Source organism: Zalophus californianus, chromosome 8 (genome assembly GCF_009762305.2).
Source record: "Zalophus californianus isolate mZalCal1 chromosome 8, mZalCal1.pri.v2, whole genome shotgun sequence".
Taxonomy (NCBI): Eukaryota; Metazoa; Chordata; class Mammalia; order Carnivora; family Otariidae; genus Zalophus; species Zalophus californianus.
In genome coordinates, this window is record NC_045602.1 from 109,241,255 (window position 1) to 109,267,350 (window position 26,096).

Genomic DNA, 26,096 nt, shown 5'->3' on the forward strand with positions numbered 1-26,096 from the left:
CAGGGGCCCCAAGGCCTGGATTGTGTTTTAAACAGCGCCTAAGGGCAGGATTCCTGCCCGCAGTTTGCCCAAGAGGAGTCACCCACCTCAGCTGATTGGTCATAGGATGGTCACCTGACCCGAGCTGGGCCAATGAGCTTCTCTCGGGAGATTGGAGTAGCGACTAAGGGATTCCAGCTCGCAAGGCTGGCCTCTCAGAGAAGACTTCCTGGGTTCCTGGAAGCCCTCCAGGCTCTGGATGTGCCTCTTACTGAGCTCTCCCTGCAGCTCTGACCTGAGGTCCTAGAGAAAACACCATGTCCTCAGAACACAGTCCCCCGATGGTGTTCATGTTACCTGCAAAGGAAAGAAGCTTACCAATACAGAGTAGTGGCTGAGGGGTAGGGGAGAATATTAATGGGAGAGCTTTGTGTTTATAGGTCAAGGGGAAAGTACAAGTAGATAATTTTTTTTTTCTACACAAAACGCGGATCAGTGGTCTTCTTGTTCCAGGGTAGCTGACACAGTTTGCAGCACCACCCTACAGCTGCATTTTGGGTTCAAAGGCTTTTGTGGCTGGGCTGGGAAGCACATCACCATTTATAACATTGTTTCTAAGGGAGACACATTCCAAGATCCAAACAATGAATTTAGTAAAGAATGTTTGGCTTTTAGGAGGGATGAGCAGAGCCGGCTGTACCCTGGGGGTTGGCTACCCATTAACCATTAGGCTCCCTTCCTTTTAGACACAGGGAGACTCACCCTGCAGGGTTGCGGCATGTATTTGGTGGTGGTGGTGGGGGGGGGGGTTGTGATAAGAGGAAGGAAATAGATACGGGGCCCCGCAGCTCGGGTGCTCTAAGCCTTCCTCTGCACTGAGAGTCCTCCGTCCAGGGATGGATGAGAGAGGGAGGTGAGAGGTGGACAAAGAAACTTGGCCTCCTTCACTCACGGTAACGTCTGCCCACCCGCCTGTCGAGTGGGGATTTGCTTAGCCGGCGCTCAGCTCAAACCCCTTTTGGAATAAGGCGGGTGTTAGAAAATGAATCCCACACTGTCTGGGGAATCCGGGGCGCTCGAGGTGGGCTCTGCGAGGCAGTGTGACTGTTCCCTGGGAGTGGCTGTCACAGCGCGGGGCGAGCCAAGGGACTTGGGCCAAGACTCCATCCGGCTTGAAGAGGGCATTGGCGAATGGGGTGAGGGGAGCCAGTCCATCCTCTCCACCCCTGCACTCCTACCCCCTCCCCGCCTCCCCAGCCCGGAAGAAGCGCTGGCAGCCCGAGCCCCGACTCGCAAGAGGGGAAGGAGGGGAAGGAGGGGACGCGCAGCCCCAGCATTGTCTGGGAGGGAGGGGAGAGGCTCCGCCCCCCAGGAGGAGGGGAGGGGAGGAGGGAGGGCGGGAGACGCGGGGAGGAAGAAAGGCGAGGGAAGAGGGGCGGGGGAGAGATGGAGAGCTAGAGAAAGACAGGGAGAGAGGCCGATCGGACGCGGTAGGGACGGATAAAGGCAGGGGGGCGGGAGAGAGGGCGGGAGGGGCGGAGGGGAGGCGAGGAGGGCGGGGCGCCCGACCCCCAATCGCGCGGCCGCCGCCTGCGCTGCCGGGCTGGATTTGAGCCGGGCCCGCCGCTCGCAGACCCGGACTCGGGCTGGAGCAACGCCCCCCCCACCCCCGTGCCGAGGCGCCCCCACTTTCCAACTCCGCGGGCGATGCATCCGGCTCTGGACGCAGGCAAGGTTCGGGGCGCGGGGCACCGGGCGCGGGATGTGGGGCGCAAGGTGCCGGGCGCGGGCCGGTCCTCTCTCCCCGGCCTCCCTTCAGCTTCGCGGAAAGTTTTCCCGCGGTGTTCCCAGCCTGGTCCAGGTCAGCGCCTCAGTCCTCGCCTGCCCTGGTCTCCTCTCTCCTCCCGGGGCCGCCGGGGGTTCCCGGGCGTGCGGAGCCCCCAGGGGCCGCGGAGGAGCCAGCCCCTGCGCGCCCAGCCTCTGGCCGGAGAAAGTTGTGGCTCCAAGCTCGTCTTCCCCCTGCGACCCCTGGGGGTCCTTCCTTCCCTCCGCACCAAGGGCGGCGACAGGAAGGCGCCCCCGCCCCATCCCCGGGGTTCCCGGGACTCCCTGGCGAGCTGGGGCCCGGCAGCAGGTGCAGGGCTGGGAGGCCCGGACAGCGTGGGGGAGTGCCCGACCCCAAGCGGGTCCCCGTCTTCCCTGCCCAACGGTCGGTTCCCCAGAGGCGGGTTCCAGCACCCGGCGGGGGCAGGCGGCGCGCCCGAGGCCCCTTCTGAAGGGCGCGGGGGCGCTGGGGCCCTTGGTCCTCGTGGCACTTCCCGTTGCGGTCTCCCCGCCCGCCTCCCCAGCTAGCGCCGAGGTCGTTGGGGACCTCAGCTTTGCGTCCTCTCTCGCCCGAGAGGGGCAGGCTCCTTGGGCGACACAGGCACTTCTGCATTTCGGGCGCCTGCTTTGCATTCAGCTCTTAAACTGGGAGAACCCTAGGGACAGCTCGGAGCAGCGCGGTGGCCCGGCAGGGCGACGGAGGGCTCCATCTTACTGTGGGGCTCTCTGTGGCTCCTGGGTTGTTCGCGCACCTCTGCCACTCACTCAAGTGACAGCACGAGCCCAGCGCTGCGCTTCTCAATGCTGCACGGACTTTATTCCCAGGTGTCGGGAATCCGGGTTCTCCCAGAGAACGGAGGCGGTGACTAGCGTGGGGCAGGTTTCTAGTAAGTACCTTCATGTGATGAATGAAAATTTGAACCAGGGAGCTGCCAAATAATAATTCATCCTGGAGTGGGACTCTGTTCCTGCCCCAGCTGATCTTGGTACAATGGGAGGAAAGAATTGGAAACAATGATTCTTTTAAACAGCTGGGATTCAGAGCCAGGGGCCTTGTTTCCAGAGCTTCTGGAGAAGGAATCTGGGGTTGGATTTATTTTACTTACCAGTCTGCACTTATTTACTGGGAACTTTTTCTGCAGGTGGTCTGAGGAATTAAGGACACTTCTCATGGCTAAGATAGATTGGGTTTTTTGAGGGGAGGTGTTTTTTCGTTTTGTTTTGTTTTAACATGTGTCCAAAGGCGGTGTCCCAGGGACTAAGTGTGGAGTCAGCCTGGGAGGTGCCCACTTGGGATCAGAGACCCTGGAGTGGGGTGGTGAGTGTGGGCACCAGCTGTGCTTTCTCCTCTGGACCGGGCAGCCCACTAAAAGAGGGCCTCACGTGGTGGCTGAGCTCGGAGAGGTGGGGTAGCTTGGGAAAGATGGTAGGTGGTTCTTGCCCTGGCTAGAAGGAAGGGAGCCAGAGATGTCGCCCGCGTGGGCACCTGGGAGTGTGGGCTGGGCTGGGGAGGCTGTGTGCCCAGGACTCACAACCAGACCCCCCCCTTTCAGAACACAGGAGAGCAGGGGTGGCCTATCGGGAGACAGGATGATCTAGCTGGGGTAGAGCCGAGATGTATCCCATGTTCCTTGCTATCATTTTTGTGCTGTTGAAATCCAGTTAGAATGAGGGGCATCTTTAGGGAGCCTGGCTGAAAGGAGGCCAGGTGACCTGGGTGGGGCCCCTGGGCATGCCCCCCTCCAGGGGAAGGCGGGGGTGGTGTGGGGAAGGGGTGCCCTCTGCACCTGACTGCGTGGGCCCCGGGCGTGTGTACCTGTGCCTCGGGTGGCAGGATCCCCACCTTCGTGAGGGGGATCTCATCCCGCCCCCGGGGCTCCAGAGCCCCCGTCTCTGCATTTCTACACAGCTTCTGTTCAGGGCCGCAGGCCCTCTCTCCAGTTTGTGTTCTCCTAGAGGTCACTTAGCAGTGGTAGATGCCCTACACCTGTTTTCCATCCCTCAAGTCTTCCGTTTCTCAGCCGCGCTGTCCTGCCAGGGACCTTTCAGTCACCCCCTGGTTTTGCTTTGATTTCTTTGTCTATTTCCCGGGGCCCCGGAGCCAAGCTTCGTGTCTGCCTTCTGTGCGTGAGCTGCTTAGGAATGGCCAAGAGACTTGGCTGGAGAGGTGCCCAGCACTGCACATCCTGGCACTTCTGCTGGAGTGCCGATGGCTGGCCCACAGCACAAAAGAACTTGGCCGGATGATTGCCTTCAGTACTCCCTAGGATCCTCGGGCCGGAGGTGTCCTCACTGGGAGACCCGACTGCCAGAGAATCCTGCTGGGAGTGCGCGAAAGGGACTGGGACTTGCCCATGTCTCCTTCTCTCCCCCAGGGTGAGAACCCGGGCAGGTCTCAGCAGTGTGCTCGGAACAGAACAGGGCGGCCAGTCTTTGACTTCAAGATAGAGCTGCTGAGAGCTGCTACCACTGGGTTCCTAAAACTAGGGCAGCGGTCCCCTTCTGCCACCTCCCTGTTTCTCCCACCACTCCTTACAATATGGTCCAGTGATTTACCCTAATGACACACTGTCCTATTTAAACACCTCCCTGCATCTCCAGAAGACTTTTAAGTGAGTCCTTAAGGTGGGGTAAGCTCCTGCAGACCTGTGATTGCTGGTTTCAGTTCTTTGGCCTACTTGTGGGTTCCCATGGAGGGTATGTGAAGTTGGAGGGAGAGGGTAGGGCGGGAGGCACAGGGGAAGCAGGGCACAGTAAACAGGGACATCCTCCAGACTCAGCCGGCGGGGCGTCCAGTGGGTCATTTTTGATCATCCCCGGGATGGCAGGCAGACTCTGGAGCCTGTAATCACAGGTTGATGTATCTGCTTGGGATGACAGCTTGAGGCTGCAGGACTCTTGCCCAAGCCAGCTGTGGCTGATTCAGAGAGGGAAACCTTACGCCGAAGAAGGGGGCAGGGAAGGGCTCTTGGCTAATTCCCGTGAGATGAGCAAAGTGACATAGAAGGGCTTTTCCTATTCATCCCATTGATAAAACTTGACAAAAAGATACCTGTGCTGTCCTTGGACATCTCAATCCAAAGTGATTTGGCCAAGTAGGCTTATTTCACCAGCGTCGCGTTTCCCCCTAGTTGGCACTCAGTTAAGTGTTTGATCAACTGCTCATTTCTGATCGAGTAATGCAGGGTATTGGATTTGGAGTTTGAATGGCATCTTACCATTTCCAGCCGCACGATATTGGGCAATGTGGTAGATACTGTCAGCATCCTTCCTGTGTTCCCTTGGCCTCAACCAGCGACTGATGAGAGAAGGTATATAAATACCCCAGCTCCCTTGCTTCTCTGCTGGGGTGGCGTGGGGGCTTGTGCTATGTTGTCCATCAGAGTTGCCTTGTAACTGGCTTCCTTCACAGGCTGCTGTCCCTTCCCTGTTTCACTTTCCAGCCCTCTTCCACTTGCATTGGGATCCTTGTTTTAGGGTTAACTTCGGGGGGAAAGCAACCTAGGATAGGCTTTAGGCTGCAGTTAAACAGTCATGTAAGGCCTCTGAGGCTCAGTTTCCCCAAGTGTAAGATGGCAGTTCTAACTATCTCCTGGTGATATTGTGACGTGCGTTCAGACGGGAGCCTGGTACACAGCACTCAGGCAGCCATCTGCTGCTCATTGGTTAAGATAAAAGGTGCCCTGGCAGATTTGGGAGTGAGTATTCTGATGGCCCGTGAATGGCCGATCATAACGCTTTGGAGAGAGGCTGTCCTTTGGCTAGGTGAGGAAACTGAGTGCACCTGCTCGTGGCTGTCACATCTAGGCTGTGACCAGTGATAAATGCTGAACAACTGCATGAGTGGCACTGGGCCATCCTGGAATTCTGCTGTGATCTTTCCTGCTAGCGAAGGGGCAGTCAGCAGATATTAGCCGAGCCGCCGTCTGCCTTCCTGGTATAGCGGCTTCTTTTTATGACACAGGCGTGGTGTGTTCCCTGAGGAGGTGGCCAGGGCAGTGGGGAGGGAGGGGGCCGGTTTCTTATGGAAAGGACAGTCCCTACTTTCCTGAACTGCTATGCAATGCCACGGACACCCAAGTGAAAGCCGAGAAAAGTCCACGTGGTGAGAGACCTTTGTATGGCAGAATTCGACATCCCTGCTGTGATTTTACTCCTAAAGCTCTGTTGACAGTCCTCCCGAGGGAGTTCCTGACTCAGCAATTGCACAGGTAGGAAATCTTATCCTAAGGATATAATTGGACAAGTGCAGAAAAATATGTGCACAGGGATGTCCCTTGCAGCATTCTTTGCAATAATAACAACCACCGAAATGGAGACTAGACCCCAACAAAAAGCAAACATGTTAATTATGGTCCAGGTATCCCTCGCTTTTCCAAAGTTGTTTGCCTTAGGCCGCTTGGTTTTTATGAAAGATCTACGTTAGTACCTGTTTTGCTAACAGAAAGAAATCCGAAGAGGATTTTTTTAAAAAATATTTTATTTATTTATTTATCAGAGAGAGAGAGAGAGCACAAGTTGGGGGAGCAGCAGAGGGAAAGGGAGAAGCTGAGCAAGGAGCCTGATGCGGGAATCGATCCCATGTGTACCTGTTAGCAAGATGTTTCCCGAGGTATCAGAAAAACCTAAGAGAGGTTATTTTGGGGTCTGGGAACGCTAACACATTTTCCCATATAAATTAATGGTAATTGTTCCTTTGCTTTATGCGTTCATAGGAGCCCTCTGCTTTTGGGTGGCAGGGAAGACCTGCATATCTATGCACTGGAATACCATGGGGCTACCAAAAAGATAGGGGAGCGATGTGCATTTATTGCCATGTGAAAATATGATACTTCTCAAAAGCATTACCAAACCATGCTCTTTGTAAAATATATCCTCCCCTCTGTTTGTCTCTGGAAGGATGTACAGGCAAATGTTCATGGTGATTGTCTCTGGAGTGGTGAAATTTGGGGGAGATACTGATCTTAGTCTTCTTTTAAGTTAAATATTTTTATTTTTTATCTTTAATGATGGCAAAATATACATGATAGAAAATTTGTCCTTTTCATCATTTTTAAGTGTACAGTTCAGGGGCTGTCTGGTCTGTTGCAGCAGGATATCACAGACTGAATGAGCTGAACACTCCAGGGAAGCCTTTCTTGCGGTTCTGGAGGCTGGGCGTATGGGGTCAGGGTGCCCGCACAGGTGGGTGGGAGGCTCTTCTGGATCTCAGACTTCTCATTATACCTTCAGGTGGCAGGAAGGATGGGGGGGCTCCGCGGGGTCTCTGAGAAGGACACTGATCCCATTGGTGAGGGGGGAGCCACCCCCTTGAATCATGCCCAAAGGCTCCACTTCCTAATGCCATCCCATTTTGGGTTGGGATTTCAATATAGGAATTTGGCGGGACATAAACATTCCGACGACAGCAGTGACATAACGTGTACTCCCAGCCTTGCACGACCATCACCAGTCTCCATCTCCAGAGCTCTTCCGTCATCCCCCACAAAGACCCTGTACCCATCAGACATCAGCTGCCCATTGCCGCCCCGCGAGCCCCTGGTAACCTCAATTCCACGCAAGGTCTTTGTGAATTTGCCTGTTCTAGGTAGCTCATAGAATTGGAATCATTCAATAATTTTTTGCTTCTCTGTATGTGTCAAAGAAATAAAAATGTTGGGCGCCTGGGTGGCTCAGTCGTTGGGTGTCTGCCTTCTGCTCGGGTCATGGTCCCGGGGTCCTGGGATCGAGTCCCGCATCGGGCCCCCTGCTCAGCGGGAAGCCTGCTTCTTCCTCTCCCACGCCCCCTGCTTGTGTTCCCTCTCTCTGCTGTGTCTCTCTGTGTCAAATAAATAAATAAAATCTTTAAAAATAAATAAATAAAATCTAAAAAAAAAAAGATTAAAAAAAAAAGAAATAAAAATGTTTGTTTTACATAACAAGGAAAGAAAGAGCCCTGCGGTAGAGAGGTGGTGTTTGGTCCCAGGTGATTTCATTTCAGGCAGGGCCCCGGGACCCTGGCCATCCGTCCCGCCCCTGCCACCCTCCCCTGGGGTGGGGCGCAGGCAGCCAGGCACTGACGAATGCAGTGCTCCCGGCCCCCGGAGCTGGCCGCCGGTGTGGCTTGCTGGTTGCTGGCAGCTGGGCCTCAGGCCCCAGACGGCGGCTTCTGTGGTGAGTTTGAGTGGGTGCACTTGGGGTTCACCGTGCCTTGAACCTCAGAGCTGTCTTGCAGTGAGTAAGGTCCAAACCAGGTAGAGGTGGGTTATTGGGACCATCTTTCTTGAAGGTTGAGCATGACAGCCTCGACATTTCAATTTCGAGCGTACTTTGTGTGTGTTCCAGAACCTGGGGCTCAACTGGACCTGCTAAATCGTGGGGATGGCTGCTGAATGTTCTGTCGGCGGGCAGGGCGAGGGCGGCTGGCGTGCAGGGAGGACGTTAGCTGGTGGGGTCCATGAGGCCCCAAGGGCTCCGGAGAGATGGGGGTAGCCTTAGGTAGGCGGCGCCCTCTTCCTGAAGCTCCATATGGGATCCTACAGTTGATCACACAGACGTTTGGGACAAGGATTCTTGTGTATGTGACAAGGTGATCAGGGACGTGGTGCAGTGGGGTGGGGAGAAGGGGAGATGGTGTGTACGCTCCAGCCTCAGGTCGACTCTGAGGTGAAAGAGGGTTGGGAAGCTTCGGGACCCAGAACTGGGAAACCAGGTCATGCGGCTCTGTTTAGGCGCCACGGGAGTGGATTAAGTGGCTTTTCAGTGGGACACCTTGTTCTGTGGGAAAAGCTTTAAGTTCCTTGGTAAGTGAGCTCCCAGAAGGGCCTGTCGGGCTCTCCAGCGAGTCAGTGAGGGTTTAGGTGTGGGAGGGACAGACCTGCCCACTGGACTCTGGAAGTTTCTTTACCTGGCTCTGCCTGTTTTCTCTCTGCCCGGTGGGAGGCTGCTCTTTTAATCCTAGACAGGCGGGGGAGTGTAAAGATTTTACAGAGCTGGCCTTTGAAGCCCATTTGGAGGAGAAGTTCTGTGTTTCATGATGCTGATTTTTCTTTAGGGTTAGTCACTGGCTGCAGGGCAGGCAGAGGGTATGAATGTGGTTTGGTGGAAAACTCCCCCTCAGCCTCCTGGAAATGCTCTGGAAACCCCCAGATGTGCCGCCTTTCCTGGTACTAGGAAGGATCTGAGATCTGCTGTGTGAGGGTGAATTTTTCCACACACAGGGTGTTAAGGACATGAAAGGAGGGTAGGTGTGATCACCCCCTGTCCCCCATGGCTTTCCCAGGGGAGGGCTCAGCGCACACTGGATTCGTCCTTTGCTTTTTCTTCCTTACTGCTTCTGGAGCGCCAGGAGCCTGCCCGTCTTGGCTGGGGAGGAGGTTGGGGAGTGGAGGAAGTCTGCAATCCTGGCTCTTGGGTTTCCATTCCTGGCCCCAGGTAGCAAGGAGCAGAAACCCCAAGATCTCTGCACACAAAGCTCAATCTTAGCCTCTAGCACCAAAAAAGGAAGAGCTGCTGGGGTTCCCGAGGAAGGGGAAGTGAGGTCAGAGATGAGTCTCCGAGAAGTCACTCAGTAAACAGGAAGAGTGGCCAGAAAGAAACCTGTTCTTGTAGGAAATGGGGAGCTGGAGGCAGCCCCTCCTCACCTGCCCGCATAGGTCAGCACATCCCCGCAGAGCTGAGAGGCTAGCCACAGACAGTGAGTGGGGGCTCGAGGCACAAGGACTGATCCAGGCCTCAGGCCCTCCCTGTGGGACTGGGTTCCACCTAAATCCCATAATTACTGGGCTGGAGGAAAGCTTAATTTGCCCTTCGCAAGGTAGAACATGAAACTACCCTATAAAATAGCCCTTGGTTTTGGGAGATGCAGGTCAAGGAATGCTTCGTCTATTTGCCTTATTAGGGCCAGTGTTGCCTCTGCCAACTTCCCACTCTTTGCCTCAGCCCACCTCAGCCATACAGAAGTTCGCACGTTGCTGAATCTTAGCCCCTGAGGGGGTAATCTTGGCAGAGCCCCTCTGGTGGGAGGTGATGAAGGGGCTGCTTTAGGGAGGCAGATGTGACAGGTCCTTCTTTGGTGGGTCTGTCGAATTGGAAGGTTGGCTTTCTAGGTCTCTGGTTCCTCTGAGCCAGTCTACATTCTACACACACACGCACGCACGCACGCACACACGCACGCATGCGCGTGCGTGCACAGACACACACACAGGTTTTTCTGTCTAGAGTTTTTACTTCCTTAATGCCTTTTTTTTGGTCTTGCTCCAACACCCTGGTTCTCTGATATGAGGTTAAGGGCCTTTGGGTTTCCTCCTAAACATCCATCCAGAGGGTCAAAAGCTTGTGGACACTGGTGGGACTTTCCTACAAGCAAGTAGTTGCTCATCCGGGCCTGTGAGGTGACTGTTTGGGCGAGTCCCAGTGGTCACTTTCCAGGTCACTCACCTGGCCCCCCGCCCGCTGGTGTGGAATGGGAGGCAGGCCCTTCTGGCAGGAATCCCAGGACTCTTTCCTCAGATCTCTGCTCCAGCCACACTGGGGACTCAGCCCTGTGCACAGAAGGCCTGAGCAGAGCGGGCCAGGGTCCCAGTTGGCGGCAGGAAGAGCAGGGGCTTTGCAGATCAAGCTGCTCTCAGGGAGCTCAGCATGGCTGGAATCTCTGCTCTTCATCTGGAGAGGGTGGGCCAGGCAGGGGCTGCCTCTGGGGATGGGAGCCAAGTTTCCCGTCAGCAGGGGCCTCCTACCTGTCATCAGTCAGCCCCCCTGGCTTTTTCCGGGTTGGGGGAGCAGGTGTTTTGTGGGACCCATGAACATGAGGGGTAGCTCATTCTTTGGACAGGGGTAGGTGTGACTTAGGGTCTGTGGCAGGTGCCTAAGTCCCTGGCGGGGGGTCTCTATCCTTGGCCCCTTGCAGGGTCTGCTCTACCTACATCCTGTCCGTCCAGCCATTGACTCAGTTGCCTGCCTTCTCCGGGCCCACCGGGCCCGCTGTGGCTGGCAGCGGAAGCCTCCCCTCCTCGTTCCTGCCTGCCCTGCCCAGAGCCCCCCATATCCAGCGCTTAGCCAGAGCATCACAGAAGGAGTCCTGGGCTTCCTGTCGGCTCTGTGACCTGGGACAAGTTGCCTAACCTCTGGGACCTTCTGTTTCCTCATCTGTAAAATGGTGAAAATGAAGCCTTCCCTGTGGGTTCTTTCTTGTAAGGAAGAAGATAAAGCTTCTAGAGCCTTGTTACCAGCAGTGTGAGTGTCACTGGGGAGCTTGCTTGTTAGGAATGCACATCCTCAGACCCCATCCAGAAGGACTGAATCAGAAGCTGGGGGTGGGGTGGGGTGGGGGAAAGGAATCTGTACTTAATGAGCCCTCCAGAGCCTCAGGTCCACACTCCAGTGTGACCCCTCCTCAAGGATGCGGCTGGCTCAGTTGAGTTTTAGCTGAAAACTCTTTTTTAACCTTCACCTCAAGAGGCTTCTGCTTTGCCAGAACTCACACAGTCCCGGGGTTTGACCCCACCCCCCTCCTGGCTGTGTATTTGGGGACAAGTTACTTCGCTTCTTTGTGCCTCATTTGCTTCATCTTCAAAATGGGGATATTGAGGTTTCTCCGTGGGGTTGTTGTGGGGATTAAATGAGCCAAAGCAGATACTAGGTGGCCCACAGTAAACTCTCATTTATGGTAGCTGTCTATGATTCACATCTGGTGTTTTGTTATTAGCCCAATAATAAGAGTGTGATTGTTCTGTTCTTGATTGGTGGGGGAAGGTGTCAAGGTGCCTCCTGAGACTAGTCTTCTGCTAGTTCTCCTGAGCTAAGCCCTTTTCCACCTGCCCACCCCTTACCAAATACCTTCCACTCCCCAGACTCTTTCCTGAGTGGAGTGATTGGGAGAGCCGTGAGGGTGGGTCCTGAACGCCTGGAAAAGGGAATAGAGGAGGTACGTTCGCGGAAGGGGGGATCAGTGAGGTGAACAGGCCCCAGAGAGGACCCAGGCCTGGCCAGTAAGTGGGCCTTTTATTGAATAAAGGTGGAAGGCAAGGTGTGCCTTTTCCTTTCCAGGCAGCCTGAATTTTGCCCATGTCTGGGACAGGTTCAGGTTCAGGAACCAGGAGGTGGAATCTTTGGTAATCTCTAGAACTTGGCAGGGTCCCAGGCCACAACTCTAGTCTCCTTCCTCGGGTGGTGCAATAGGGCTGGGGCTTCCTGTTTGCCACTGACACTTCTTCCTGTCCCTATACCAAGGGGCTGAAGTATACAGGGGTCAGCCCTGTCTCCTCTGTAAGCACTGCTTGGTTACAAAACAGAGCCCCTCAGGAGACCTGATGAGACAGTCTTTAACACTACAGTATGAGGCACTGTGTAAGATAACTTTCGACTCCAACCCAGGAGCTCCAGATTAACCTCCGCCTCCCCGGGAGGGGGGCAGGGTAGGACTCAGAGAAGAGGTGGGGACAGGCCCCAAAAAGGGAAGCTGTGGGCCTTCAGTGAGCATTTCCTTTGTTTCTGGGGCCCAGGGCTCGCTTCCTGGCTTCTGTGGTGTGGTGCCCCGATTTGCGTGTCACGGGGCCCTTTGCATCAGCTAGCTCTGTCCCTGTCTACACCGACCCTTTGGGATGCTCTACACCGCCCTCTCTCCCCTTTGAGATATTAGTGATGCGGAGAGGGGTGCTGAAGACCCGACTCAGTTTGCTTTTAGAAAGCTCTATTCCTTCCATTCCTGAAAGGCTGCTTTGAGATGCATTTGGTGGTGTCCTCAGTTTACACAGCTCTATCCCTATCAGATTTCTAGGTTGTCCTCAGCTCCGGTTGTACATTGGCACACCCTGGGAAGGCTATAAAAATGCTAATGCCTGGGCCCCTTTCAGAGGGTCTGATGTCATTGGTATGAGTGACAGCCTGGACATGGGGAATTTTGAAATCAACCCTGCCTACTCCCCTCCCCCACCTCTCTGGCCTCACTCAGGGAGGGTCTAAGAAGCATTTAGAATTCGAACCTCTGAGCTGCTGTGTGTCTTGAGGCCAGCTACTTCTCCTTCCCGCTTTGGTTTCCGCTGAGGCCTCGCAGATTGCATGTCCCTCTCGTCTGTTAGAGGGGGGCTCTGTGGGGTTTGCGCCCCTGGGAATTCTCCGTGGAAAGCCCTCCCCTGTACTGTCTTAGAAACTGGGACTGCCTGGGTCCTGTTAACTGGTTGGGGCCCCCCGACCCTCATCCCGCCCCAGTTGCTGAGGTCAAGGCTCTACCACTGGGAAGACGGTGTAGGAAACGAAGTGGGTTCTTTGTCTCCTCTGGGCTTTCCTGCCAAGGGCTGGCTTTCCAACCTTTCTGTGCTGTGTTTGCCCTTCTCCCTCCGGGGACCCTCCAGTGGATCAATAAGATGAGAGACACGTAGTCTCGAGGCTGGAACAGAAACTGGAGGGCTTAGCCAGCGTCCCAGGGAGGCTCTGAGGCCAGATGAACGTGTTGTCCAGGTGCCCCGACAGAACGGGAGTGAGGGCCCCGGAGTTTGGAGGAACCAAGAGCTAAGAACACAGCAGATTTTGCTCTCCTTGAAGAGAGCTTTGGATGCCTTTTCCCACCTCCTCGGGCTCCTTGAGTGCTTGATGTTTGCCTTCCTCACAGGAAGCTGAGCTGGGGACTTTCAAGGGTTTGCACAGCCCCTCATTTATTCTTGGGGAGGATGGAGACACCTGTGAGTGCGAGGGTCTGTGAAGAGGAAGAGGGAGGGACCTTTTGTGCAACAGCTGCAGGGGTGTGATTTGTCCAGAGCTCTGGCAAGTGTCTGTCCCCATCCCTGCAGCTCAGCCTTGCACCTCGCCTGGCCAGCTCGTGCCGGCAGCTGCTTCCCCCCGGCTGCAAGGCAGGTGGGAGAAAGTGGATTGCTTCTGAGTCTTAGTTGCTCCCCCCGTCCTGAGATCAGTTCTTGCAGGGCAATGCCTGGGAGCTCATCCCCGTCCTCCCAGATGACTAGCCAGACGACTGACTAGCACGGGGGTAACAAAGGCTGGCCTGCCTGTCTGAAGGTGGGACAAGTCCGTGGAGTTATTCACACCCCAGAGCTCCCACGGGATCAGGCTGTGGCTGGAATCCAGCGAAGCCCCGGTCACCCAGCTCCTTCCCCGGCCAGGTCCTGCTTCCTTCACTTGCTTACAGGGTTCTCTTGAGAAAAGTTCCTCAGTAACTCATGTGCCCAAAAATTCTTGTGTGGGGCCCTGCTTCTGGAAATCCTCTTATCCAAGACAGCAGGAATCCACTCCCTTCCAAAAAAAAAAAAAAAAAAAAAAAGACAATGGGAAGATTCACAGGAGAGAAGCATAGGCTGGGAGCTGGGGTCCAGAAAGGGGAAGCTCCAGGCCCGGGAGGTGAAAGAAACACCAGACGGATGGTTTCTGTGTTCCATGGTAAGTGCTGTGAGGGACAGGCCGAGGTGTGAGCGCCTGCGCCCACCCCCGACACTGCCCTGGGGCAGCAGGGAGACTGTGAAGGGGGAGCTAAGTTTTGGATCAGGGTCTAGGGAGCATGTGAGTTTGCTTGGGTCTGTAAAGGAGCATGGATGGGCACACTCACGGAGCTTGAAAAGCAGGCCTAGAAAGTTCTCTGTGGCTGGGATTTCATCACCTCCAGTGGCTTAGGAACCTTCCAGTTTTCAAAACGTTCTCTTGGACCTTAGGGAAGGTTGTACAAGCAGGCATAATGGATGGGTCTTCCCGTCCACCACTAGCAAGGTACATGGTACTGCCCAGGCATTTGATGGAGCTGAAGAGAACCTAGAACGTTCTGCCAGGGCGTGAAGTCAGTGCCAGAAGGAAGGAATGACTAGTTGGTGGCCCCTGTGGGTCTCCAACGTGACTAAGGCCTGGGAGGCTCATGTCCCTACGTGGCAAGCCCAATGATACACACACACCTCAAGACATTTTAGCAGACGTGCTTCAATATACATTTTACCTCTTAAAGTCTTTCTACAGGGAAGTTGTATGACGATGTTCCTATAGGGAGTTCAGTAGGTTTAAATATGATTTAGAGGGGTGCCTGGGTGGCTCAGTCGGTTAAGTGACTGCCTTCGGCTCAGGTCATGATCCTGGAGTCCCGGGATCGAGTCCCGCATCAGGCTCCCTGCTTGGCGGGGAGTCTGCTTCTCCCTCTGACCCTCCCCCCTCTCATGTGCTCTCTCTCTCTCTCTCTCTCTCTCATTCTCAGTCTCTCAAAATAAATAAATCTTTAAAAAAATAAAAATAAATATGATTTAAACTTCCAAAGAGCAGCTCCACGTTAATTATTTTTTTTATGAATACTTCTTTATAAAGTTATTTTTCTATAAAATTTATGTCACATCAAAGTCGTCCTTTCATTTGCATCCTTTCTTTCCCCTTCTTCTTCTGTGTGGGCAGCTGTGAGCTGTTTCAGTTCTGTGTCTGAGATGCCGACCCACATGGGAAGCCCCGGTCTTCCTCCCCATCGCGCTCTCTCTTCCTCAAAGAGATGGTGACGGCCACTTGCCACTTCGGTGTTCTCAAGGCATCGTGGAAGTGTTGCTTGTAAATGATTCTTACAAGGCATTTTGGAGTACCGGAGTGCCCCATAAATTCTTGATAATAACAGAGAAGGCTGAAGAGTTGCAATGAGCCAGCTGAACAAATCCCTCTCTCCAAGGCTGTAGATGTTGGCAGGCATCCTTGGGGGAGGTGTCCCATTGAATCCACATTCCAGCCCCATCAACCATCTTCCTCTGACCCTTCCTTGTGTGAGGAACAATACTCTGTTTAAGGAATATCAGACTGAACTCTAAATTTCCAGCCTTTTGTTAGTTTTGCTGCTGTGTTTGCCTTAAAGTGAATGTTAATTTAGCTGAACCCCCCAACTCCGCCCCCCGCAAACCCCCAGCTGGTTGGAGGTAGCCAGTGATTTGTGGTGATGGTTGGAAAGTTTCTGAAGAGAGATGCAGATGTTGTCCTTGAGACAAAGAAGGGATTGGGTCCTAGAATCAGTGACCTGTACGTTTAATTCAACAACGTGGTAGGCTATTAAATGTTTTCCTAACACGCCTAACTCAAGATTTGTAAAAGTAAGAAAAAAGGTGGGGAGACATTCAGGTTGGAGACAAAGACCAGGCAACACGAGCCTGTAGGTCTGATACATAGTGATGGCCTTGCTAAGATCACCCAACAGGTAGTGATGGAACCTTGGAGAATCCCCACATTTGGGCCATTGGACAACTTGATTTATTACCAATCTGGCAAGTAAGGAAATAGTGATTAGGGAGGTTGAACATCTGTTCATAAATCTATTAACTATTTGTATTTCTTTTTCTGTGAATTAACTGTGTTCTTTGCCCAATTTTCTATTGGGTGTAGAATCTTTTTCTTGTGGATTTATTAATTTTACAGATTAATGACATTAGCCCTTTGTCATATTGTATTGTAAATGTTTTCTCTCAATTTGTCACAGATTGGTTCCATTTCTTTTTCTTTTCTTCAATTATACCTTCTGGATTTGGAATCTTTCATAGGAAAGTTTTTCCCACTTCAGGTTGATATATATCCTATGTTTCCTTCCAGCATTTTATGTTTTAATGTTTAAACTTTTTATTCATCTATGATTTCTTTTGGTGCAAGGAGTAGGGTAGGGATTTAGCTTCCCCGACCTCCCCTTTCCAAAGGCCAGTCAATTCTCCAACGACATTTAAAAAATTAATCCAACTTTCCCTGGCTATTTAGAAATGCACCCCACATTCTATATTCCCAAATATATTTGGGTCTATTTCTGTACGCTTATTGTTTCATTGATCTGCCTGCCTATTTTTTCTCAAGTACCAAATGGTTTTAATAACTGTAGAGAAGACTTAAATTCCCTAATTGGTGTGCTCAGTAGATTTGAGAAGGTGTGCTATCCAAAGGGAATTGTCTTAAGAACAGGACAGACTGCTTTCAGATGCAAAACAAAATTACTAAATTATAGCTTATGGAGGCAGTGAACAAAAGAGAGAGTCCTGCAGAAAATCCAATCCATGAGTTAGAAGATTAGCTGCAGAATTCTAAGGAAAAGAAGGAGATGGAAGGTTATGAGTAAAAAATGATATGGTACTTGGGGAATGGGGGCAGGGATGGATGGATGGATGGATGGATGGATGGATGGATGGATGGATGATTGGATGGATGGATAGACGGATGGACAGTGTTCGAGAGAGGGGGTAGAGACATTGCCGAAGAAGAACCAAGAATGGAAGGAAGAGAAGAGAATCCAAGAAAGAATAGAACATTTCCTTGGTTGGAGGAAGTCCTGAATGTTCAGGGTGAGAAGGTCTGTGGATGGCTAGGCACCGCTAATCTGACTTCAGCACCAGCCAGGCTGCGGAATGGGTTCTGGCTGAGGTCCCGCATGACTGCTCAGAGGCTGCTCTGGGTTTTCTTCCTTGGGCTCCTACCACCAGCTTCTGGCTCTGCTGACCAGCCTCCTTTTCAAGGTACCTTATTCTCTTGGCTGCCGGGGTAACATGTCTCCCTCCTCCTCTTCGAGGGACTCCTTTTCCTCTGCCCCTCACTGCCTTACTGGGTGCATCGGAGCCCTGCCCCCGAGCCCTGCCCCCGAGCCCTCCGTGCGTTCTAGACCTCCCTCTCTGGGAGCTCCGTGCGCTCACCTTCCCGGCCGCAGACCTGGCTGCACCAGAGGGTTCCGTGGGCATGTCTCAAAGTCCGCCCATGTTCCTCAGCTTGGCACGTGCGAATGTGGCACCACCCCCAGCTCCTGCATCATCCTGGACTCTGCCTTTAACCCCACGGTGACTCTGGCAGCGGGCTCTTTTCCAAACCTTTTTACTGGTGTATCACGACTTTTCCCTCTACCTCTTTAAACCCCCAGAGACGCTGTGACTCTGCCCCCATCGCCCCCGTCCCTGGATCAGGCCCCTCCAGGGGACCCCTGCCTCTGCTGTCTGCCACCATCCTTCCTCAAAGTAGGCGGGGTGGGGCAGCCGTTCAGAAGTTCAAGTCAGATCACACCCTCCCCTGGTTTCCCGAGGGCTGCAGTAAACTCGATCATAGAGGGGGTGGTTGAAAACAACAAATTTACTCCCTCACATTCTGGAGGCCAGAGGTCTGAAATCGGTTTCATTGGGCCCCAACCCAGGTGTCAGGAGGGCTCTGGGGGTGGGGGGGGGCGGTGTGTGTGTGGAATCACTCGCTTGCCTTTTCTCACTCAGCGAGCCTTGGGCCTCAGCTCATGGCTCCTTTCTCTATCCTCATCCAGTTTAGTACATTCCCGTGTCTCTCTCTCTCTGCTGGGGTTGATGTTCCAGAAGCTCCCTCTGCCTCTCTTATAAGGACACTTGGAACTACATTTAGGGCCCGCCCAGGTAACCCTAGGAAGATCTCCCCATTCCAAGAACCTTAATTTAATCACACGGGGGGGGGGGGGGGCGGGGTACCTGTACCGTACAAGGTAACTTTCACAGGCTCCCGGGATTAGGACCTGGGTATCTTTGGGGCCATTATTCAGCCTACACGCCTCCCGTGGCACCTCGAACTCCTTGACGTGGTCAAGGTCCCAGACGCTCCCCCACCCCATCTTGCACGGCTCTGGGTGCGTCCGGCTTCCGTCTGGACCGCTCTGCCCTGCAACTTTGCCAGCTTCACCTCATCCCTGAGGTCTCAGCCTAGAGGTTGCTTCCTCCAGAAAGCCCCTGGGACCCCACCCACGTCCAGATTAGGTGCCCTTCTGTGTGCTGCCGTAGCATCTGCTTCCCTTGCTAGAACAGTCTCCTGCTGTCCATCTCTTACTGCATCCTGAGGGCAGGGCTGTGCCTGTTCCCTTTGCTGTTGAATCACCATCAGTAAGCGCAGATCACACACGTCAGGCACACGAGAAATGTTGGTGAAATGTGTGCACTTGAACCTGCATAGGAAGGGGACTTTTTTTTTCATTTTTAAAATTTAAATTCAATTTAATTAACATATACTGTATTCCTAGTTTTAGAGGTAGAACTCAGTGATTCATCGGTTGCATATAATACCCAGTGCTCAGGAGCGCCTGGGTGGCTCAGTCCTTAAGCGTCTGCCTTCGACTCAGGTCATGATCTCAGGGTCCTGGGATCGAGCCCCATATCAGGCTCCCCGCTCAGCGGGGAATCAGCTTCTCCCTCTCCCACTCCCCCTGCTTGTGTTCCCTCTCTCACTGTGTCTGCTTCTCCCTCTCCCCCTGCTTGTGTTCCCTCTCTCTCTGTATCTCTCTCTGTCAAATATAGAAATAAAATCTTAAAAAAAAATACCCAGTGCTCATCACAGCAAGTGCCCTCCTTAATGCCCATCACCCAGTTACCCCATCCCCCACCCCCTTCCCTCCAGCAACCCTCAGTTTCTTTGCTAGTTAAAAGTCTCTTACGGTTTGCCTCCTGCTCTGTTTTCCTCTTAAAAAGGATACTTTTTTAAAAAATGAGTATTTGGGGTGCCTGGGTGGCTCAGTCGTTAAGCGTCTGCCTTCTGGTCAGGTCATGATCCCAGGGTCCTGGGATCGAACCCCACATCAGGCTCCCCGCTCAGCGGGGAATCAGCTTCTTCCTCTCCCACTCCCCCTTCTTGTGTTCCCTCTCTCACTGGGTCTCTCTCTGTTGAATAAATAAATAAAATCTTAAAAAAAGAAAGAAGGGTACTCACTAGTTATGGGTAATTGTCACTTAAAAAAAACTTTCTCACCAGTCTGATTCTTTTTCTCTTTCTTTCTTTCTTTCTCTTTCTTTCTTTTCTTTCTTTCTTTCTTTCTTTCTTTCTTTCTTTCTTTCTTTCTTTCTTTCTTTCTTTCTTTCTTTCTTTCTTTCTTTTCTTTCTCTTTCTTTTTCTTTCTTCTTTCTTTCTCTCTCTCTTTCTTTTTCTTCTTCATTTTTACAGTACATATGTATTCTGATTTTTTTTTTTTTAAAGTAGTGTGGAGCTCAACACAGGGCTTGAACTCACGACCTTGAGATCAAGACCGGAGCTGAGGGGGTCCCTGGGTGGCGCAGTAGGTTAGGCGTCTGACTCTTGGTTTCTGCTCAGGTTGTGATCTCAGGGTTTTGGGATCGAGCCCTTTGTTGGGCTCCCTGCTCAGCGTGGAATCTGCTTGAGGCTTTCTCTCCCTCTCCCTTAGCCCTTCTTTCCTGCTTGCACAAGCTCTCTCTGTAAAATAAATAAGTAAATCTTAAAGAAAAGACAAAAACAAAAACCTGAGCTGCAATCAAGAGTTGGATGGTTAACCCACTGAGCCACCCAGGCACCCCTGGACTCCAATTTTTATGAATCTTTTTTTCCTTTTAGGAAAAATCAAAAAGTTAACATTTAGAATTTAGAGAGAACAACTGTGTTCTTAGGGTACCACTTTTGGGTACACAGTTGGAGATTGAATTTTCTGAATGAAATTCAGCCCTTCAACTCCCTTCCCCACACTGATGCCCCTGTTTTTAGGGGGCCTCTTGTATTTGTTTTCTGCAACCGCTTTAACAAAGTGCCAAGATTTAGCAGCTTAAAACAACGCAAATTTATGGTCTTAGGGTTCTTTAGGTCAGTACCTACAGGGTCTCACTGGGCTAAAAATCAAGGTGTCAGCAGGGCTGTGTTGTAGAGGACCTAGGGAAAAATTCATTTGCTCGTCCTTTTCAGCTTCTAGAGGCCGCCATGTTCCTTGGATCGTGCCCCTCTTCCTCCAGCTTCAAAGCCAGTGACAGCAGCTTGGGTCCTTTTCACATTGTATCACCATCACGCTGGCTTTTCTGCCTCCCTCTTCCATTCTTTTTTCTATCATGGCGAAATACACATAAAACGTATCAACGTTATCATTTTTAAGTGCACAGTTCTGTGGCATTACGGACATTCACACCGTTGTCCTAGCAACACCACCATCCATCCACACAAAGCTTCATGTCGCCAAACTAAAACTCTGCTTGTTAGACACTAATTCCCTCTCCTCCCCGGCCTTGGCAACCAACTTTCTACCTTATGTTTCTATGATGTTGACTACTTTGGAGACTTCCTATTAGTGGAATCATACAGTATTTGTCCTTTGATTGCTGGCTTATTTCACTTGGCAGAATGTCCTCACAGTTCTTCCATGTTGTCGCACATGTCAGAATCCCCTTCTTTTTTAAGGCTGCATAATATTCCATGGTATGTGTCTACCGTGCATCGTTCATCCATCCATCCGTTGATGGATGCTTGAGTGGCTTCCACCTTTTTGGCTGTTGTGATTAATGCTGCTATGGACCTGGGTGTATAAGTATCTCTTCAAGATCCTGCTTTCAGTTCTTTTAGGTATATACTCAGAAGTGGAATTGCTGGATCATCGGGTTGTTCTATTTTTAACTCTTTGAGGAACTGCTGTATGGTTGTTCACAGTGGCTGCACCATTTTACATTCCCACCAACAGTGCACAAGGGGTCCAATCTTCCCACATCCCCACTGACACTTATTATCTCTTGTCTTTTTGATACCAGCCATGCTAACAAAAATGAGGTGATATCTTATTGTGGTTTTGACTTGTGTTTCCCTAATGATTCTGATACTGAGCATCTTTTCATGTGCCTGTCGATCATTTGTATGTCTTCTTTGGGAAAATATCTATTCAGGTCCCCTGCCCATTTATTAATTGGATTATTTGGTTTCTTTTGCTCTTGAGTTTTCTGTGTTCTTATATAATTTGGATATTAACCCTTTACCAAATATATGGTTTGCAAATATTTTTTTCCCATTCTGTAGGTGACCTTGCCATCTTCCTGATTGTTTCCTTTGCTGCACAGAAGCTTTTTAGTTTTATGTAGTCCCACTTATTTATTTCTACTTTTGTTGCTCATGATTTGGGTGTCATAGTCAAAAAATTGTTGCCAAGGCCAATGCCATGGAACTTTGGCAAGGAACTTTATTTCTGTTTTCTTCCTTAGAGTTTTATGGTTTCAGGTCTTATATTTAAGTCTAATTCGTTTCAAGTTAATTTTTTTAAAGTAGTCTCCACACCCAACATGGGGCTTGAACTCATGACCTCACGAATTGCATGTTGTACCAGCTGAGCCAGCCAGGTGCCCCTCAAATTAATTTTTGTGCTTGGTGTAAGATAGGGGTCCAATGTCATTCTTTTGCATTTGAGTTTCCAATTTTTCCAACATTCATTGTAGAGACGGTTCTTCCCTCATTGCATATTCTTGGCTCCCTTGTCAAATATTAATTTTATGTGCATGGGTTTATTTCTGGGCTTTTAATTCTGTCCCATTGGTCTATGTGCCAGCATCATGCTGTTTTGGTTGCTATAGTTTTTGTAATACATTTTGAAATCATGAAGTGTGATGCCTCCAGCTTTGCTCTTTCTCAGGATTGCTTTGGCTGTTTGAGTTCTTTTGTTGTTCCATATAAATTTCAGGATCATTTTTTCTGTTTCTGTGAAAAATGCCATTGGAATTCTCATAGTGATTATGTTGAGCAAGAGGTGGCTTTGGGTAGTATGGACATCTTAACAATATTCTTCTGATCTGTGAACATGGGATATCTTTCCATTTGTTTGTTTGTTTTTTTCTATTTCTTTCATCAGTGTCATTTAACTTTCAGTGTACAGATCTATCACACATGGTTAATTTATTCCTAAGTATTTTATTTTTTTGATGCTACTGTAAATGGGATTATCTCTTTTTCAGATAGTTTGCTGTTAGTGTATAGAAACACAACTGATTTTTGAATGCTGATTTTGTATGCCGCACCTTTACTGAATTCATTGATTAAGTCTAACCGTTTTTTGGTTGAGTCCTTAGGACTTTTTTTTAAGATTTATTTATTTATTTGAGAGAGAGAGAGAGAGAGCATGCCTGAGTTGGGGGAAAGACAGAGGGAGAGGGAGGGAAGCAGACTCCCCACTGAGTATGGAGCCTGACGCGGGGCTCCATCTCATGACCCTGACATCATGACCTGAGCCAAATCAATAGTCGATGCTTAACTGACTGAGCCACCCAGGTGCCCCACGGAGTCCTTAGGATATTCTATATATAAGCTCATATTATTGCAAACAGAGACAATTTTACTTCTTCCTTTTTTATTTGAATGTCTTTTATTTATTTTTATTGCCTGATTGCTGTGGCAAGGATTTTCAGTACTGTGTTGAATAGGAGTGGTGAGAGTGGGCACCCTTGTCTTGCTCCTGGTCACAGAAGAAAAACTTTCAGTTTTTCACCGTTGAGTATGATGCTAGCTGTGGGCTTGTCGTATCTGGCTTCTATTATGTTGGGGTATATTCCTTCTATACCTAATTGGTTGGAGTTTTTGTCATGAAAGGATGTTGAATTTTGTCAAATGCTTTTTCTGCATCTGTCGAGGTGATCATATGTGATTTGCATGTGTGGAACCATTCTTGTATCCCAGGGATAAATCCAACTTGATCATGTTGTATGATCTTTTTCATGTACTGTTGAATTTGGTTTGCTAGTATTTTCTTGAGAATTTTTACATTTACACTCATCAGGCATATCAACCTGTAGTTTTCTTGTTTGGTAGTATGTTTACCTGGCTATAAGAGTATCAGGGTAACACTGGCCTCATAAAATGAGTTTGGGAGTGTTCCCTCTTCTTCAGTTCTTTGGAAGAGTTTGAGAAGGATTGGGTATTGATTCTTCTTTAAATATTTGGTAGAATTCACCAGTGAAACCATCTGGTCCTGGGCTTTGCTTTTCTTTTCAAAACCTGAGAAGTTTTTGATTACTAATTCAATCTTACTCATTATTGGTCTATTCAGATTTTCTTTTTCTTCATGATTCAGTCTTGGTAGGTTATGTTTCTAAGAATTTATCCATTTCTTCTAGGTTATCCAATTTATTGGCATATAATTGTTCACAGTAGCCTCTTAAGATCATTTGTATTTCTCTGGTGTCAGTTGTAATGTCTCCTTTTCATGTCTAATTTTGTTTATTTGAGTTTTTTCTCTTAGTCTAGCTAAAGGTTTGTCAATTTTGTTTATCTTTTCTAAGAACCAGCTTAGTTTCATTTATCTTTTCTATTGTTTTCTGGTCTCTCGTTTATTTCTGCTCTGATCTTTGTTATTTCCTTCCTTCTTCTAATTTTGGGTTTAGTTTATTCTTTTTCTAGTTCCTCGAGGTTGTTTATTTGGGATCTTTCTTTTTTCTTAATGTAGGTGTTCATTGCTATAAAGTTCCCTCTTAGAACTGCTTTTGTTGTGTCCCATAACTTTTGGTATGTTGTATTTCCGTTTTTGTTTGTTTCCAGATATTTTTGACTTCCATTTTGAGTTCCTCTTTGACCCATGGGTTGTTCAGGAGTGTGTTGTTCAATTTCCACATAGTCGTGGATTTTTCCAGTTTTCCTCCTACTGTTGATTTCTAGTTTCATACCATTGTGGTTGGAGAAGACACTTGGTATGATTTCAATCTTCTTAAATTATGAAACTTGTTTTGTGTGTAATTTACTTTGAAATGCATCAAAAATAAGATGGATTATTGAATAGATAAAGGAATGTATAGCTGGACGGATGTGTGATAAAGAAAGATAGTTAATGTTTTTTTTTAAGATTTATTTATTTGAGAGAGAGAGAAGAGCGTGGGAGAGAGAAGAGCGTGGGAGAGAGAACACCAGTGGTAAGGAGGGACAGAGGCAGAGGGAGAAGCAGGCTCCCCGCTGAGCAGGGAGACCTACACGGGGTTCCATCCCAGGACCCTGGGATCATGATCTGAGCTGAAGGCAGACGCTTAACTGACTGAGCCACCCAGGTGCCCCAGTAAATGTTAGGGGTAGAATAACCATGCATCCCTGGCTGTTCATTGTCTTATTCCTCATCTTTATGTTTGAAAATTCTCATAATAAAATGTTTGAAAAAAATTTGGGGTAATGCCATTCCCCAGAGAGAGCCAATCCTTCATTCATTTATATACAGATATACATATGCCAGGGATTCTTAACTGGGGACAGTTTAGCTCCCAGGGGACACTAGGTAATGTCCAGAGACATTTTTGATTGTCATGACTGGCTGGTGCTGCCAGCATCCAGTGGGTAGAGGCCAGGGATGCTGTTAAATATCCTCCAATGCAGAGGACAGTCCCCACAACAAAGAATGATTTAGCCAAATGTCAATAGTGCTGAGGCTGAGAAACCCTGACATATATATCTGAATATCTGAATATATATATATCCATTTATATAAATGTATACATATGCATATTTGATGCTTACTTATATTTTAAACAAAATTGAACTCATGGTTTTGTAACCTGTGTTTTCACAACGTGTGGTCATTTCCCCAGGTAATTAATTGCCTTTGACGTTATCATATTTTAATGGCGATTGTAGATGTGTATGCTGTGGTTTACTGCACCCAGCTCTGGGCATTTTTAGGTGGCTGGCCGATCTATAATGTGCCTCAGTGGAACTTGAGTCTTCCCTGTCAGACCCATCTCTATTCTGTGTTGTGAAGATCTCTTCAGGGAAGACACGTTGGTCGCCCTTGGGACCACCTTGGGTGTCAACATTCTTAGTGACTGGAGCATTTGTTCTGGGGTCGTCTAAGGGTTGTCCTCTCTCCTTTGGGTGTTTTTTTCCCCAGAGGCTGTGACAAGCACAGGCAGCAGTCAGCAGTGTGGTATCTCACTAGCCCTGGGTCAGCGTTGGGCGGCCCACGCTGTGGATCTGGGGTGGGAACAGAGAGCCATGTGCCCCCTCCCCTGGCCCAAATTCTGCTGAGTTCCTAAGGACCCAACTTGACTTGGCCTGTGTCTTTTTTCAAATATAGGTCTCCCCTTCTGATGAAAATAGAACAGAAGAATGGACTACAGTCACCAAACCTCTCTAGTCCCGTGTGGACAAGATAAATACATCTCCAAGTAAGATTTTTGGCTTTTAGTGTTGTGTCCCCAGTGACCAGTCCCACGTGGATGGAAACCCCTTCTGTCCATGGGTGGCAGGGACTCCTGTGTGTGGGAAGAAGGGAAGCAGCTGAGTGTGAACGAGTGAGAGCACAGCTCTAGATAAAAACATGGCCCCAGAGCCTGGCCACAGACAGCGAAGTAAAGGGGACCTTCAAGACACAGCACCTTTGGGGGTTCAAGAGAGATGGTGTCCTAGAAGGAGGAATTAATGGTGGCTGCCCCCTGAGCTGTCTGTGGTGTCCCCTGAGGGAGTCCCCGCTGGGTGGTGTCCCTGTGCTGCCGGGGTTCTGACCAGAATAGGCACAGGTGCCCCCTGAACAGAAAGAGACGGATTCATTGCTTTATATGCACTAAAATCTCTCTCTCTCTTTTTTTAAAGATTTTATTTATTTATTTATTTGAGAGAGAGAATGAGAGAGAGAGAGAGAGAGAGCATGAGAGGGGGGAGGGTCAGAGGGA

At 50.1% G+C, this 26,096-nt stretch overlaps 1 protein-coding gene across 14 annotated transcripts in view; it reads left to right on the plus strand.

The window, feature by feature from the left end:
- Positions 1-864: 864 nt before the first annotated feature.
- The window catches only part of RASSF2 (Ras association domain family member 2), a 42,130-nt gene continuing 16,898 nt past the window's right edge, over positions 865-26,096 (plus strand). Inside the window, exons 1-4 of one of the 14 annotated variants that reach the window (XM_027620904.2) lie at positions 1,868-2,690; positions 5,031-5,114; positions 5,966-6,014; positions 25,502-25,592. In XM_027620904.2, the coding sequence (XP_027476705.2) occupies positions 25,534-25,592 (59 nt within the window). In that variant the 5' untranslated portion in view covers positions 1,868-2,690; positions 5,031-5,114; positions 5,966-6,014; positions 25,502-25,533. The other 13 variants (XM_027620898.2, XM_027620901.2, XM_027620899.2 and 10 more) reach the window with 13 other exon arrangements.